Source organism: Papio anubis, chromosome 11 (assembly GCF_008728515.1).
Source record: "Papio anubis isolate 15944 chromosome 11, Panubis1.0, whole genome shotgun sequence".
Lineage (NCBI taxonomy): Eukaryota > Metazoa > Chordata > Mammalia > Primates > Cercopithecidae > Papio > Papio anubis.
Genome location: NC_044986.1, coordinates 11233849 through 11250884, shown reverse-complemented (window position 1 = coordinate 11250884; position 17036 = coordinate 11233849). Strand labels below are relative to the sequence as shown.

Here is a 17036-nt window from a genome sequence, read left to right as displayed (position 1 = left end):
ACCCCTGTCTCTACTAAAAATACAAAAAATTAGCAGGGTGTGGTGGTGTGCACCTGTGGTCCCAGCTATTCAGGAGGCTGAGGTGGGAGGATCACTTCAGCCCTTGGGGGAGAGGGGGCAGAGGTTGCAGTGAGCCAAGATGGCGCCTCTGCACTCCAGCCTGGGTGACAGAGTGAGACCCTGTCTCTAAAAACAAATAAACACACAAACCAAAAAACAAGAGTGAGGGCTGACATGAAAAAGTGACTTTTTATTCCAAAGCTTAGCTTTGGAAAGGAAAAAGTACAGGCTTCTCTTTTTGAGGGCACTGCTTTGGTTTTGGGGCAGAAAGCAGGGACTTTTAAAGGGGGGACTTTGCATGCACAGCAGGCGGGCAGGGAGCGAGCAGGTGGGGGACCACTGGGCTCACTTCAGTGCCTTATCCACCAGGCGGTCCAGCTGGCACAAAACTAGGTTCTAAGGTGGTCATTGTCTTGAGATGCTCTCCAGGTGGGAGAGAGTTCCGTCGTGGGCGTACTTGAGGTTGGAAATTGACAGCTGTCTCTTGAGGCAATTTCCTGGTGGGAGAGCTCTCTGGCTCTGGAGCTTCTAAGTGAGCACATAGTCAGATAAGCTTGTCCTGTAGGGAGTGTCTGGTGAAGGGAAGGTCAAGGCTATAAGGTTATAATTGCATTTCTAAAGAGCTACGTAGGAAGTGAGGAACATGAGAAAAGGAGAGAGAAAAGAAGAAGAAATAATAATTAAAACCATTTTCTTTCTCTTAGAAAAATGGGGTACTCGGTTACAGCATCATAGCATTAAGGGACATTGAGTTTTGCAGGTGGCGGGATGCGAAATGGCTTAGAACACGGGGGAGTGCACAAGGTTCCTGACTCTATTTTGTGTTTTTTGCTTTTTTTCTGTTTTGTTTTGAGACAGAGTCTCACTATGTCAGCCAGGCTGGAGTGCAGTGGTGCAATCTTGGCTCGCTGCAACCTCTGCCTCCTGGGTTCAAGTGATTCTCCTGCCTCAGCCTCTGGAGTAACTGGGATTACAGGCACGTGCCACCACGCCTGGCTAATTTTTGTATTTTTTAGTAGAGATGGGGCTTCACCATGTTGGCCATGCTGGGCTCGAACTCCTGACCTGAGGTAATCCACTCACCTTGGCCTCCCAAAGTACTGGGATTACAGGTGTGAGCCACCGTGCCCGACCTCCTGATTCTATTTTGAAGCCATGATCTTCTGGGCTTGTGGAAGGAAAATCAGCCTCCCCTTGATAGGGTCGGAACCTGGTAGGTTCTCAGAGGACAGCTGGCGTGGGAAAGATGGGAAGGTTAAGGGTCTGTTCTGTGATGATCCTGGGATATAAGGGTTCAGGCTGCTGATCTGAGTGCAGAAAAAGGTGTGGGAATTGGAAGGTGGGGGTGGAGACAAGGTCAGATGAGGCAGCAGGGTCTGTGGCGGCCTGAGATGTGGTGTTGGGGGACAACAAGTGCCTGGGAGGACTGGGCCTTCAGGAAGATGAGGGAGGCAGGGAGGTAGGCACAACAGGATGTCTCCTCGGAGCCTCTAGGCAGTGAGCCGGCAGTTTATTTCAACAATATTTGCTTTTGATACTTTTTGACAACAATTAATTGTTGCATTAATTACAAACTGATTTATCTTATTCAAGAAGTCCGTTTTAATAACATCACTATAGTCTTACCTTCATATCCTGTGATGTCTTGTTTTGTCAGCACAAATGCCATTGAAACTCTGAATTTTAGTGGTAGGTTTGGGTTCTGTTCTCTGTTCCTGAGGGAAGAGAAGCCATTGACAGAGGAAAATTGCCACACTCAGCCTGAAACCTGTTCTATCCGCTAATCGGAGGTTCCTCTTACTGAGCTGGGGCCATGGAGCCTCAGCCCGGCCCCCTTGTGGGTGCCTTTTGCAGCAAGCTGAGTCCTAGTTGTTACTCTTGCTCCTTCCTTTGGGAATGGACTCACTTAGGCCTCTTGGAGGCTGTTCTCAGGAGGCTCCAAGCAGCCTCCGTTACTAAAGTACACTTGCACAAGTGAGATATTGCACCACCTGGTGGTTGGAAATGAAGAGAACGCCATATGTATAACCACAGCTCTAAAGGGTGACTCGTTTGGGGAGTGGGAGGACACGGTCCAGTAGGAAGTTGGGGGGAATGTCTAACAGCCAAGAGGAGCATCACCTGTCCCTGAGAGTGTCAGGGTCCTGGCTTATGTGTGTCCCTCTCCGGGAAAGAGGTGGTGGCGATGCTGTGATGAGAGCTGTCTCCACTTGACAGCCCTTCCGGGGGTTTCATGCATCATGACTTGTGTAGAAAGCTCTATGGTGAAATAAGGGCCATGCCAGCCCACAGCCCCAAATGCTGAAGGTGGGCTTCACAGTTGTTCAGTTCTGGAGAGCCCTACAGGGGACACCCGGGCTCCAAGCTCCACACATGTGGATTTCAGAAGGGAAGGGCAACCCTAACCCCTGCATTACCACTTTCTGGAGTTGCCCTTGGCCGTGGGACTGTCATGATTCCCATCTATGGCTCTGACCGTGTGGGAAGGAAGAAAAGACATTCAATCCTATCATTAGAATGATCTGACTTGAAAACATATCATCATTCATTAACTCCATTCTAATACTTCTGGGTGTTTCTGTAGCAAGTCCCAAAAAACATAATTTTCAACTCCAGAAACTGTGATCAATGCTATGAAGCAAGAAGACAGGTGCACAGACCCCAGACCTAGCCTGGGTGTCAGGGAAGGCTTTCCTGGGGATCTGATGTTTGAGCTCAGAGCTGCAGATGAGCAGGAAGTAGGCGACATCAGAAGGACCTAGAGCCAGCTCAGCAGGCACGCCTCCCCCAGCGTGGGCAGGTCTCCCCCGGTCGGGTCCCTGCTCTGTGTACAAGATATGGCCTGGGTGAAGTTTGCTCCTGAAGGAGACCTCAGCACTGTGGACATCTGAGGAACAGAGGACCGGGAGGACAGGAGAATCTGTGTATGCGAGCCGTCCCCAGGGTCTGGTCATCAAGAAAGACTGAGGTTGTCTGTTGCTCAGGCCCTGTGTGGTTATTGTTACTTTGCTTGACAGAGGAAAGTGCCATATATATGTGCACATCTTGTTTAAAGCTATGCTTGGTGCTCTAAGGTTAACTTGAAGGTTCCTTCTTTAGCTCTTGAGGAACTCAAGGAACTCAGCATTACAGCAGCATCAGCCAGTGCAGGACAGGCAGCATTTCCCGATACTCCACAGGGTGCAGGTGGGCATCTGGGCTGCTTTAACTGTGTTTAATGTGAAAGAAGTTGAGCAAAGAGCAAATTAAGCAGCAAGAATTAATTCAATCTTCATGACAGCAGAGAGTTTCCTTTCTTTCTTTCTTTCTTTCTTTTTTTTTTTGGTAATGAGATGGAGTCCTGCTCTGTCGCCCAGGCTGGAGTGCAATGGTGTGATCTTGGCTCACTGCAACCTCTGCCTCCTGGGTTCAAGCAATTCTCCTGTTTCAGCCTCCTGAGTAGCTGGGATTACAGGCACACACCACCACCCCTGGCTAATTTTTTGTATTTTAGTGGAGACAGGGTTTCACCATGTTGCCCTGAGCTCAGTCTCAAACTCCTGAGTTCAGGCAATCCGCCCACCTTGGCCTCCCAAAGTGCTAGGATTACAGGTGTGAGCCCCAGCACCCGGCCTTGACAGCAGAGAGTTTCTTTACTGTCACCTGTCTGCTCCCACAGCCCCTGCTGTGGTGTTCCCCGAGCCCGGAGTTTTCACTGGCATAATTACTCAAGTGTGTAAATGGCAAGGCTCCAGGTTTTGGTCAGATGCATCTTCTGAATCAATGTGTAAAATGTTAATTTTGGGAGGAGCTGGGGAACTGAACTGCTGTTCTTTTTTTTTCTTCTTTTTGAGACAGAGTCTCACTCTGTCGCCCAGGCTGGAGTTCAGTGGCATAGTCTCAGCTCACTGCAATCTCTGCCTCCTGGGTTCAAGCGATTGTCCTGCCTCAGCCTCCCAAGTAGCTGAGATTACAGGTCCCTGCCACCACACCCAGCTAATTTTTGTATTTTTAGTAGAGATAGGGTTTCACCATGTTGGCCAGGCTGGTCTCGAACTCCTGACCTCAAGTGATCCACCCACCTCAGCCTCGCGAAGAGCTGGGATTACATGCTTGAGCCACTGTGCCCAACCTGAACTTCTGATTAACTGCTTTTGCTTTAAGCTGAGATAGCCACTGGGGCTCTTCATGAATGAGTTTTGAATCTGTTTCTTCTTTATACAATAACAACCAGCATGTACAATGTCTATGATGGTCTAGCCTTGTCCTTTATTTAACCTTCAGAACAACGCTTCAGTTATGACCCCCACTCTACAGATATGGTACTGGAGGTGTAGAACCCAAAGACTTACAGCTAAATAAGCAGTAAAGCTTGGGTTTCAGGACAATTGCACACAGCTTCCTGCCCGCTCATTCTTAAAGTAAACCTCACGCTGCTCTAGCATGAAAATGAGTGGATACGGGGATTCTAGAGGGGCAAAGGAAGTAAGGTTTATGTCTGCACTGTAGGTATAATGAGGTAAACATCGCAGCACGGTATAGGCCATCCTGACATGCCCAGCTCTTTGAATAAAGAGACTCTCCCTTTTATTTGTACAGTTGTTGTTTACAAGGCATTCCTGTCACCCACTGAGGTAGGGAAGGGCAGAGATTGGGGTCCGTTTGTTGATGGAGAGATAGAGAGGCTTGGAGAGAGGAACTGATCTGACCAAGGGCACATGGATTTGGGTTTTCTGACCTCATCCAATTCTCTTTAAATCATATTGTTTCTAAAATATTAAATACATACAGGTCATCAATATTGGGTATGGTTTTGAAGCCTTTAGTCTGCCCCCTACAGACTAAAGACATCAGAACATGTCACCTCTTAAATCTTTGAGGTTCCTGAGTCCTTTTAGGGTAATGGCCACCACTTGTGACCCAAATACTTCTGAGGAAGGGAAGGCAGATATTGTTTATTAAATATCACTCATTTATTCACTAAATTCAAAATTCCATGAGGGTAGTAGGAACCATGTCTCTCTTTTTATAATTTAGCTTCTCTCTCTCCTCTCTCTCTTCTCTTTCTGTTGCCCAGACTGAAGTGCAGCGTGCAATCTTGGCTTACTGCAACTTCCACCTCCCAGGTTCAAGTGATTCTTGTGTTTCAGCCTCCTGAGTAGCTGGGACTACAGGTGCCCGCCACCTTGCCCGGCTAGTTTTTTTGTATTTTTTAGTAGAGATGGGGTTTCACCGTGTTAGCCAGGATGGTCTCGATCTCCTGACCTCAAGTGATCCACCCGTCTCGGCCTCCCAAAGTGCTGGAGAGAGGCTTGGGGACAGGAACTTGAGCCGACCACGTGCACATGGCCTTGGGTTTTCCGATCTTTTACAAGGACAGGGTGAGGACTCAAATCCAGCTCTCTCAGACTTCGAAGCTTATTCAATTATTCTGCTCTATCATGATGTATCACATCAGAAAACATTCCAAAGTTTGTACGGAGAACGCCCATGACAGATTCCACCCTGGCAGCCTTTCACTCGTTGGCCTGACAGAGTGCCTGCTAGGTTAGGCCGAGGTGTCCTCTGCAACCTGTATTCGTCAATCTTTTGTGCCCCCTTGGAGGTGAAGAAACATGTGGGATGATCTAGCAGAACTGGTGTGAGAATTTGCCTTCCCTTCACAGGGAAGATGGGCAGCCGGCTGGCTCTAGCACAGAGCATGTGTTCATCCTCCATATTTGGCCAGTCTGGCAGTTGTTTCTGAAATCTGATTCCTAATGCCATGGGGATGACCTTTGGTCTACTTCCCAGCATTCACCTGCAGTCAGGCTGCTCCCAAGGAGCTTGTTCAAAGAGGGGGCGACTCGGGCAGACACTGTGGTCATGATCTAACCATGTTAATTAAGCATGGTTTAATTAACTCTATTGGCATGACCAGTGGGCAGTGGTCTAGAGTGATGGAGCATTTAAGAGGTAAGTGGAATTTTTTTTTTTTTTTTGATGGCGAAATGCTTTAGCTCCTTACAAAGTATATTTTTTAGGACTGGAAAATTGCTGTAAATGTTTAAAGATTGCTTTAAAATAGACTCCAGGCTCTGGAGTGTTCCAGAGCCAACGAAAGACTGTTTGTTTACTCAAGCAATGGCAGCAAAGGAAAGATTTGAAGAAGCAACTGGGCAAGTCCACGTGTCCTGTAAGGCTTGCCAATTGTTTTTCCAGGCTGTGATTTGGAAGTGTAAAGAGTAACTTTAGAAATGCATGCTGTTTTGCAGTGACGCCTGCTGACACACAGGTCCTTTGGAATCCAGTAAGCAGTAGAGCTTAAGACTATCTCTAAGATGCGGAACAGGAAGGGGGATTCAAACACACTAGGAAATGTGGCAAAAGAGAGAGCTCCCAGAGCTGAGGGTATGTCCTTCGATTTGCAGATGTGACCACCAGACTAAATAAGAATAATCTATTTTTCATACATTCAACAAATATTTATGGACTGCCTCTTCTGTGCCAGGTGCTATTCTGGGCATGAAATCTAGGCTTCTATACCACATTATTCTCAAATGTTCAATTGCTATAGTTCCTTGGAGCGTGGCAGCAAAATGGCAGTGACCATAAAGCAATGAATTCCACTGTATGGCAAAGCAGCATAAGGCAGGGACAAGAGCACAGACTCTGGAGCCAAACCATCCTGGTCCAAATCCTGGCTCCACCACTTCCAAGCTGTGTGACCTTGGGCAAGTGGCTTAACCTCTCTGTGCCCAGTATTCTTAGCTGTAACATCGGGCTCTAAGGATTGAATGAGTTTAAATATGTAAAACACTTGAAAGAGCAGTACTTGGCACATAGAAAGTGTTCATAATAATTAGGTTGCTGTTGTTGTAGCAGAAAGAGTGCTATGTAAATGTTGGGTGTCAGTATTCTTGTGGAAAGAACATTGGACTTCAAGGTGGGAGACCTGCAGACGGCAGAAGGCAAGCCTCTCTGTTTCTTATCTGGAAAATGGAAAACATGATTTTACCTGCCCAGTATAGCTCACGGGGATTTTGTAAGAATCAGATGGATGTCAAAGAGCTTTGAAAAGTGCCATGTGCCATTCACACAGAGTTTTGTCGCTTTTAACTCCATCCAGATATGTTTCTGTTGGGGAGAACTAGTGTCATTCTTGCAGGTTAGCTTTCTATTAGAAAAAGAAGTGGGCTGGGCGCCGTGGCTCACGCCTGTAATCCCAGCACTTTGGGAGGCTGAAGCAGGTGGATCACAACGTCAGGAGATCGAGACCAGCTTGGCCAATATGGTGAAACCCCATCTCTACTAAAAATGCAAAAAAGTAGCTGGGCGTGGTGGCGGGCGCCTGTAATTTCAGCTACTTGGGAGGCTGAGGCAGGAGAATCCCCTTGAACCCGGGAGGCAGAGGTTGCAGTGAGCCAGGATCGCACCATTGCACTCCAGCCTGAGCGACAGAGTGAGACTCTGCCTCAAAAAAAAATAATAAAAATAATAATAATAAAATAATTTTTTTTAAAAAAAGAAAGAGAAGTGGAGCCGAAAAGGGAGAGAGGCCTGCTTTTTTTTTTCTTCTTCAAAGACAAATCCAAGCCCTTGTTATAGTCCGTCTGCCTGAGGAGATGCAGACCGTGGTCCCTTTCTTCCCCGGACTCGGAGCAAAGATCTGTCTCTTTATGCCATCTGTTGTTTGCATCTGTCTGGGCTATTATTCGTCTTCTTTCCAGAATTACTTTAAAGAAATTTTGCTCATGGAATACTGGGCACGAGATTTATCTGTTAAATTATTTGCAGAATATTTTACTGTAGGTCATCTGGTGATTGAAAGGGGGGCCTGGCTTCAGGTGTTAGGAGCTGAGGTTTGCATGGCAGTCAGACAAGTAGGAATTGGGTTAAAATTTCAAAAATGCAGGACCCTGATTAAAAATGCCACCCACTCTGTATTGTTAATCTTGAGTTATTATAGTAAAATGTGAGAATCATGCATCTAAAGGTTTATAATTTATAGATAAAGAGTCTTGGCTGGGTGCGGTGGCACCTGTAATTCCAGCACTTTGGGAGGCTGAGGTGGGCAGATCACAAGGTCAGGAGTTTGAGACCAGCCTGGTCAACATGGTGAAACCCTGTCTCTACTAAAAATACAAAAATTAGCCGGGTGTGGTGGTGGGCGCCTGTAGTCCCAGCTACTTGGGAGGCTGAGGCAGGAGAATCACTTGAACCCGGGAGGTGGAGGTTGCAGTGAGCCGAGATGGTGCCACTGTACTCCAGCCTGAGCAACAGAGCGAGACTCTGTCTCAAAAAAAAAATAATAATAATAATAATAATCTTTCTCTGAAAATGAGGATTATAGAGTGTGAACTTATAAGGTGATTTAAAGTTTCCATGGTCTTGACATTGTCCTATGGGGATGATTGTCTTCCTGGATGCACAGATCAAGAGGCTGGGGTCCCTGGGGCAGGGCAGGGGTACTCATTAAGGGAATGGCTCAGCCAGCAAGGACGTCAAGCCAACCCTGGGTCAGCAGCCCCCTCTTGTGTGAGGAATCATCCCCAGCTCTCTCTGCCTCCTTTGACACCGCCCCATGGAGGGGATCAAACGGAGACGCCCTGTCCTGGTTCTGGGATCAGAGCTAATCGGTTATGTCTAGATTCCACTGCTGTGTGGTCTTGGCCCAGTTACTAAACCTCTCAAAGCCTCAGCTCTAAAACAGGGACACAAATATCCATCTTTCTCTTAAGACAGTTGTGCAAATTCAATGACATAGTTCATGGAAAGATACTGGCCCAGTGCCTGGCCTTAGTAAGTGCTCAGTAACAGGAACATTTATTGCTGTTGTTTTATTTCCCCCCACATTCTGTCTTTCAGCTAAAATGAAGGAACATTTTTGCATTGTATTATTCACGTTAGCACTAGAATGTATGGGTGCCTGAGAGATGAAGCATCTTTATGTTTTACCTTTGGACACAATGGGATGAACACAGATAGCCAGCCACTCAGAGAAATGCACCAGGTAGGGGAACCCTAGCCAAAGCTAGCTTGCGCTTCGGGCTGGTGTCTGAAGGTCAAAGACTACAGCCCATCCAACAAGTCTGACGGTCTCAAGAAGTCTCCAGGTACAGACTAGGCAGATGATTTGCTTTCACATATCCATCCTGCAGAAATGCCAAGATTAATTTACAAAATCCATAGGCTAGAGGTTGGTAGAGTTTGATGGGTGGGAACCCTCCCTTCCTGGGGGACCTTGGGGGCTGTCTGCTTCACCTCCAGGCAGAAGCCATACCTACTATCCTCCTTGGGTGCCCTCTGTGGTCACACCCCTGCAGCCATGGGACTGGGGTCAGTCTCCCTAGACCGTGAGCAATGTAAGGGGAGGAAAGGAGCCTTATTTTTTTCACCTCCCCTTCCTCCCTCCCTCCCTCCCTCCTTCCCTCCCTCCTTCCCTCCTTCCCTCTCTCCTTTCCTCCCTCCTCCCTCTTCCTTTCTTTTCCTTTCCCCTGTTTGTTTCTGTTTCTGTTTTGTAGAGATGGGTTTCACCATGTTGTCCAGGCTGGTCTTGAACTCCTGGGCTCAAGTAGTCTTCCCACCTCTGCTTCCCAAAGTGCTGGGATCGCACGCATGAGCCACCGCACCTGGCTGGGGAAGCTGTTTCTTTTTTTTTTTTTTTTGAGACGGAGTCTCGCTCTGTCGCCCAGGCTGGAGTGCTGTGGCCGGATCTCAGCTCACTGCAAGCTCCGCCTCCCGGGTTTATGCCATTCTCCTGCCTCAGCCTCCCGAGTAGCTGGGACTACAGGCGACCACCACCTCGCCCGGCTAATTTTTTGTATTTTTTTTAGTAGAGACGGGGTTTCACTGTGTTAGCCAGGATGGTCTCGATCTCCTGACCTCGTGATCCGCCCGTCTCGGCCTCCCAAAGTGCTGGGATTACAGGCTTGAGCCACCGCGCCCGGCCCGGGAAGCTGTTTCTAATTCACACAATGGCATTGTCTGCTTCCAGGCCATGCATTTGGCCCAGAAGAGTGCCACCTTTCGATTTTCACAAAGGTGCCCATGGGCTAGGGAATGTCTGTCCTACAGATTTGCACTATCTGCTAGATTTAAGCAAGCTAGAAAGAAATGAGGTCTTGTGCTGTCTTCAAATGTGTGTTCCCCGTAACACGAGTTCTATAAGATGTTAAACTGTGGTACATTAACAAAGAGTCCTGTGGTCAAGAAATTCTGGCGAACTCTGAGTTAAAATTCGGTAAGTTATTCTGCTGTAGAACTCAGAATCTTGACTATGTTAATGTGCGTTGTGAATTTCTAAAAGAGGCATATATTATGTAGCACTTGTCAAAGGTGTTTGACCAGGGAATACTTTGTTTTCCTCCAAGCTGATCTGGTGCAGCTTATCTGGATGAGAGGTGGACCGGGGAATGCACTTTTAGTTGCTAGTGACAGAAATTCAGCTTGTACCCACTAAGGTGAAAAGGGCAATGCATGCAGCCTCATCATAGAGCCCCCAGATGGCTAGGGCAGAATGAGGCTTTGGCCCCAGCGGGGCTGCTCCCTCTGCCTGGCATCTCAACTTTTCTCTGCCTGCAGGCTCTGCTGTCTCTTGCTGTGGCGGCTTCTTCCACCACAGCTGGAAGCTAGGCTGCAGGTGACTCCCGCACTCACCTTCTATAGAACGCCCCCACCAGAACTGCCCTGGTTCTTCAGGGAATCCCATAGAAGGTCTTGGCTTGGCCTGAGTCTCATGTACACTCCAGTGGGCAGGGACATGGGGCACTATGACTGGCATTTTCCATGAGAACCTCAGGGATGGAGGGTATGGGTGGAACTGTTCTTAAAAGAAGGCAGACCTCATCCCAGAACGAGGGGTGCATGTTGTTTGGGGTGGGGGCACAGGGTCACGGCTGGGGAAACAAAATGAAAGACAGTCACTGCTTTGGGAAATATGGCTTGGGGCTTACAGAAGCCCTTCCCCTTCTTCTGATTTTTATATTACACAAAAATAGCATCATTTAAATGAGGTTTGGTTTTTTTTTTTAATCTCATTTCTGTCCTATGATTTAAAGTTTTGACTAAGCCTTATATTTTTGCATCCTGGTTTTAAAAAATCAACTAGTCTGTAGGAATATGGTTTATAAAAACAACAACAACAAATCCACTAACCAGTGGACAAGCTTATCCTGGAGTAAAAGAAAAGGTGGCCAACTCTCAGAGGGGTTAGGATCCCAAGTGGTTGGGTCCGGATTTCTAAGGGTTCATCATTTTCTTCTTCCAGTTAGTTTTTTTCCCTAGGTTTCCAGCTGAATTCTGGTATGTGAAGCCATTGGTGTGGAGGGAGGAAAGTGTGTTTTCATCTCAGGAGTGCCACAAACAAATTGGACACTTTCAAGTCTTAGTTTAAATGGCTCCACGTCTCCTAGAGATCTAGTGACCCCAAAGTGTGGTAGGTGTCCCCAGTTTTGGTTTTCTACTAAAGCATTCAGTTGGAACTGCTACTGCTTGTTTGACTTTGTATCTTCCCCACTGGATGAGAGCAGCAGCCACCTTTGCTTTGCTCCCTATATATCCTCAAGGCCTAGCTCAGTGCCACACATAGTAGGTGCTTCGTTGGATGGCAGAGCAAGTGAACGACCTTATCTTGAATGCTGTGGTGGGGGCTCTGTTGATAAATGTTTTTCTGTTTTCAGAGACTCCTATCTGATTTCCTTTCCAATTTCTCTTTCTCCTGGCTCAGAGGACTTCATCAGCTCAGACTCCAAGGTCCACACAGCCACCGGGGAACAGTCAGAATATAAAAAGGAAGCAGCAGGACACGCCCGGAAGCCCTGACCACAGAGACGCATCCAGGTAGGAGGCCAGCTCTGGAGGACTGATGCAACCCAAGGCCTGCCCTGCTCATTGCCTGCTCCAGCATTAGCTTTGCCCCATTTGCTTTGGAAACTGGACGCTTAAACCCATGATATCGTCCCCAGTAGTGAGACGTTCCAAGCAGTGGTTCACAGACCTCTCTGTGACTGGCTAGGCCTGCATGATTGAAAAGTTCATCCTGATTTCCTGCCCAAAGATGAAATTAGTAATTATGGACTTCCATTCCAGCCACACTCCAGAGTATCTTCATTGTCAGAACTTAAAATGGAAAACATCAAGGGTTCCCAGGGCTTTATCAGTATCTAATCTGTGGCTAAGTGGAGTCTGTATCCCAGTGTGGTGGCTGTTGCGGGCACTGGACCATGAAACAGAGGATGAGAACACAATTACCAAAGCCACCCAAGCCCTTCGTCCCAGGGAGGCTGGTGGATGAATCTCAGAAACCAACTGTGGCAGTGGGATGTGGTGGCCCATCGGTCACTGCCTTTTTTTTTTGAGATGGAGTCTCATCCAGGCTGGAGTGCAGTGGCACGGTCTCGGCTCACTGCAACCTCTGCCTCCTGGGTTCAAGTGATTCTCCTGCTTCAGCCTTTCGAGTAGCTGGGATTACAGGCGTCCGCCAGCATGCCCAGCCATTTCTTGTATTTTTAGTAGAGACGGGATTTCACCATATTGGCCAGGCTGGTCTCTAACTCCTGACCTTAGGTGATCCACCCACCTCAGCTTCCCAAAGTGCTAGATTATAGGCGTGAACCACCATGCCTGGCTGGTCACTGACTCTTGTTAAGAGCCACAGCCAGGCCCTAGGGCTCCCTGCCGGGGCTCTCTCCTGGGCCTCTCCCCTTTTGGCCCCACACTCATAGTTTTAGGGGATGCAAGCAGTAGTCCAGCAGACTCGAGCACCTGGTGTCCAGCATGGACACCGGCCAGGCACGCTGGGGGCACTTAATAACTGCTTGTGGGTTCAACTCACAAACAGGCTGTGAATTTGGTCAGAAAAACCCTGAACAATTGGAACCCAGCTCCCAGGAGTCTACCATGACGGGCCCTAAGGGAAACAAATGAACAGGAACTCTATGGAACAAAAATGCCAAATTGAATGATAGGCCCCTGTCATAGACAATGAAGCTTTGGCTCACATGCTACTTCACAGCTTTGCAAAACCTTGAGACTCAAAGTGACTTTTTTTTTTTTTTTTTTTTTTTTGCTTTGGGTAAATAAGAGCAACCCCTGGTGGCAGGAATTTCCATGCCTGGGGCATCGTTTTCTGGGTGGCTTGGGCTATGTGGCTTTCCAGAGGAAGTAGTTGGGGCATCTTGGCAGGAGCTTTGGATTTCTTTAGGGAAATGGCAATCAGATGGGGCAGAGTGTTTTTTGCTGAGGGAATCAGAATGATGCCTCGAACAGCACCTTTGGTCTGTATTCTCTGCTGAAGATGGTGCCTCCTGTACCTCCCCAGACCCCCGTGGCTGTTCCATTTCCATGAACTTTTCATCAGGGTCACAGGACAAAGGTTTCAGTCTTTGATTCTACTGAGACCTCTAACTTGGCTGTGGATGACTATGAAACTAGTGAATGGATTTGTCTTTTCTGGAATCCCACACAAGTGAAGCCACTCTGGCTAAGGCCCAGGGTCCAGCTCTTCTCTTTCCCTCTTGGTGAGGTCCCGGGATCTCCTAAGAAGCCTGGGAATTGCTCGAGGCCTGTGTCACAGCTGGACTGAAGAGTAGCAGCAGCTCAAATGTCTTTTCTTGCTTGTTCCCCGGCTTTAGTCGATTATTATTTTTCCCTTGAAGAATTGCCTCTCATTGGCATGCAAATTGAGCATAAAAGAGGTGCCTGTAATCCCAGTACTTTGGCAGGCTGAGGCGGGTGGATCACGAGGTCAGGAGATCCAGACCACCCTGGCCAACATGGTGAAACCCCGTCTCTACTGAAAATACATAAATTAACCAGGTGTGATGGCGTGCGCCTGTAGTCCCAGCTACCCAGGAGGCTGAGGCAGGAGAATCGCTTGACTCGGGAGGGGGAGGTTGCAGTGAGCTGAGATCTCACCATTGCACTCCAGCCTGGGCGACAGAGTGAGACTCCATCTCAAAAAAAAAAAAAAACCAAAAAAAACCCGAGGTGCCTTCCAAGAGCACACTCAAAAAAGCAGCTTCCTGTTCACAATTGAAAACATGATTCTCCTCCATAAATGTGTGTGTGTCTATAGTGCAGGGCCCTGTACTAACTCAGAAATCATCTATCGAGAAGGAACAGGCCTTCCTACTCTGCAAGGGCTGACAGTGAGTCCATCGCTCCTGACTGAGCAGGGCTCCTGTGTGCAGTTTCAGTGAGTTACCCGTCCTTGGTGTCACCAACAAGGATAAAGAGTATTTATCGTTCATTTCGCATATTGGTGCCAGACCCTATGCCAAATGCTCTGTGTGTGCAATAGATCATTGCATTTTTTAAAAACCTATTCAGTTCTGATCCTGAGTCCTTACTCTGCCGGGCTGGTGGGTATGCCCAGTGTATTAGTCTGTTTTCACACTGCTGGTAAAGACATACCCAAGACTGGGCAATTTACAAAGAAAAGAGGCTTAATGAAGAACTCACAGTTCTACATGGCTGGGGAAGCCTCCCAATCATGGCAGAAGGCAAGGAGGAGTAAGTCACATCTTATGTGGATGGCAGCGGGCAAAGAGAATAGAGCTTGTGCAGGGAAACTCCTGTTTTTAAAACCATCAGATCTCGTGAGACCCACTCACTATCACAAGAACAGCACAGGAAAGACCTGCCCCCATGATTCAATCACCTCCCCCCAGGTCCCTCCCGCAACACTTGGGAATTCAAGATGAGATTTGGGTGGGGACACAGCCAAACCATATCACCCAGGGCAGCCATCCTTGGGACTCCCCTCTCCAGAGCCTGGTGCATTGAGGCCATCATCCATTCCCTCCCCAACCCCAGAACCTTCCCTGTGATGCCAGTGACCACACTGCCCCTCCGGCCGAGGGACTGTGCTGCTTCTCCGCCACCGTAGGCAGGAGGAAATCTTTGGTGAGGCTTTGGGAGCCCCATGGCCACTTTCTTGAGCAACCTCCCTGCTCATTTCCCCTCTGAACCCGAGGACATGGTCTGGAAGTAGAGAGGGACTCTCAGAGGTTCCCCAATGTTCAGGGCCCTTTCTCTCCACTCTCAGGTGCATTGGCCTTGAGGCATCTGTCCCTTGGCCTCATTGAACAACCAGCATTTTCTCTTCAAAGGATGTAAGTTTTTAAAAAAGGTGGGAAGAGCCATTCACCTGCAACTCTCTGTTTTCTACTTGGAAAAACGCTGCAGTGGCCACCTGCTGGGCATGGAGTAAGGGAAGAATATAGAGAGAATGCATATGTGAATATTTCCAAAGATTGCCCCTCTGCCCAGGCATTATCTCCACTCTACATATGAGGAAACTGAGGCTTGGAGCATGATGTAATCTACCTTAGAGGTAGAAAGTCCATTGTTTCTCCTCGAGGCTCTTCCCCGTCTCTGAATTATGCTAGAACATGGGGTTTACTCATCCCCAGAGCAGGTAAGTTCTTCAATAGGAAGAATGCGGGGTCCCATCAGTTCAACTGCCTTGCTTTCCGGTTGCCACGTGGTGGCGCTGTTGTAACTTAACCCAGCGTAGTTCAACCGCCCGGAGTCTGGGAGTTGCCTCCCTGATGACCATCCCTGCACAGGTCCCTGGGTTCTTGAGGAAGAATGATCCCAGCCTCCTAGGGTGAAGCCCAACCCCAGTAGCATCTCTTTCTGCTCAGTAGACTCCACACCAGTACAGCTGAGGTACCAGTACGGCTGATGCCCAGTCTGGACTGGTCCCTGGTCCGCCCTCCTTGGATATCACCAACCAGGGACTGAGCAGCTTTCTCCTTTTAGATCCTTAAGACACAACCAATTTTGTCATACAACTTTTTGCCAGATAATGGAGCTATTAATATTAGGTTATACCAAGGAAATTACCGTTTAGGTAGGTCAAAAATCATTGGACATTGGCCATTTCCTGTGCTTCCATGTCATACTTGCTCCTTCTTCCAAAAAAGGCTAAGGGCAGTGTTTCAAGATGATTGGCTTTTCTCAGGGAGTGAGAATCAGGCAGGGAGTGACCTTCAGTGATTCCTAGCTGAATTCCTGGCACCTTTGGTTACTGACCACAGTGCTTAGGCTCCCAGGCAATGGTAATTGACACAAGACCAAGCAAATTTCCCAAACAAGGCTTTGTGAGGGGCTTATGTTTGAACACAAGGGAGATAACGCCCGAGCAGAATTCTCCAACTGGCTCCCCCAGGACAGGTCTTTTTGGTGTTTCAAGAAGGGTGGACTGGGCGTGGTCACTCACATCTGTAATCCCAGCACTTTGGGAGGCCGAGGTGGGCGGATTGCCTGAGTTTAGGAGTTTGAGACCAGTCTGGGCAACACGGTGAAACCCTGTCTCTACTAAAATACAAAAATTTAGCTGGGCGTGGTGGCATATGCCTGTAGTCCCAGACTCTCCGGAGGCTGAGGCAGGAGAATTGCTTGAACCTGGGAGGTGGAGGTTGCAGTGAGCTGAGATCGCACCACTGCACTCCAGCCTGGGTGACAGAGCCAGACTCTGTCTCCAGAAAAAAAAAAAAAAAAAAAAGTGACATGGCATGAATAAGCATGAGGTATGGGAACGTCGTTACATGTGTGGGGTAGAGCACAGGGTGCACAGGCACAGCGAAAGAACGTATTAGGTCATGTATTGCATGATCAAAAAATGGCAGATATGGAGCCATAAAAAAGAACGAGATCATGTCTTTTGCAGGGACATGGATGGAGCTGGAGGTCATTATCCTTAGTAAACTAACACAGGAACAGAAAACCAAACACTGCATGTTCTCACTTATAAGTGGGAGCTAACTGATGAGAACACACGGACACATAGAGGGGAACAACACATACTGGGGCCTATTGGAGGGAGGAGGGACAGGATCAGGAAAAATAACTAATGGGTACTAGGCTTAATACCTGGGTGATGAAATAATCTGTACAACACACCCCCATGACACGAGTTCACCTATGTAACAAACCTGCATTTGTGCCCTTGAACTTAAAATAAAAGTTTATAAAACAAAACAAAACCCCAAAAATGGCAGATAAGCCCC

General features: G+C 48.0%; 1 protein-coding gene and 2 long non-coding RNA genes across 27 annotated transcripts in view; 1 reads left to right on the top strand and 2 right to left on the bottom strand.

Annotated features, from left to right (window-relative positions):
• The window catches only part of TACC2 (transforming acidic coiled-coil containing protein 2), a 255604-nt gene that overhangs the window by 39900 nt on the left and 198668 nt on the right, over window positions 1–17036 (top strand). For 23 of the 25 annotated variants that reach the window (XM_021943769.2, XM_021943767.2, XM_021943764.2 and 20 more), the window contains one exon: window positions 11747–11859. In XM_021943769.2, coding sequence (XP_021799461.2) covers window positions 11747–11859 — 113 coding nt within the window. Of the gene's footprint in view, window positions 1–5833; window positions 5995–6068; window positions 6430–11746; window positions 11860–17036 lie in introns of those variants that run through there. The other 2 variants (XM_021943781.2, XM_021943768.2) reach the window with 2 other exon arrangements.
• On the bottom strand, window positions 1126–9064 carry LOC103887780. The gene is made up of 3 exons (XR_004176866.1): window positions 8977–9064; window positions 1687–1775; window positions 1126–1292 (listed from the first exon to the last, which is right to left on the bottom strand). It is a non-coding gene; the product is annotated as an uncharacterized LOC103887780 (long non-coding RNA).
• On the bottom strand, window positions 9093–15425 carry LOC116269406. The gene is made up of 3 exons (XR_004176867.1): window positions 15349–15425; window positions 15170–15214; window positions 9093–9173 (listed from the first exon to the last, which is right to left on the bottom strand). It is a non-coding gene; the product is annotated as an uncharacterized LOC116269406 (long non-coding RNA).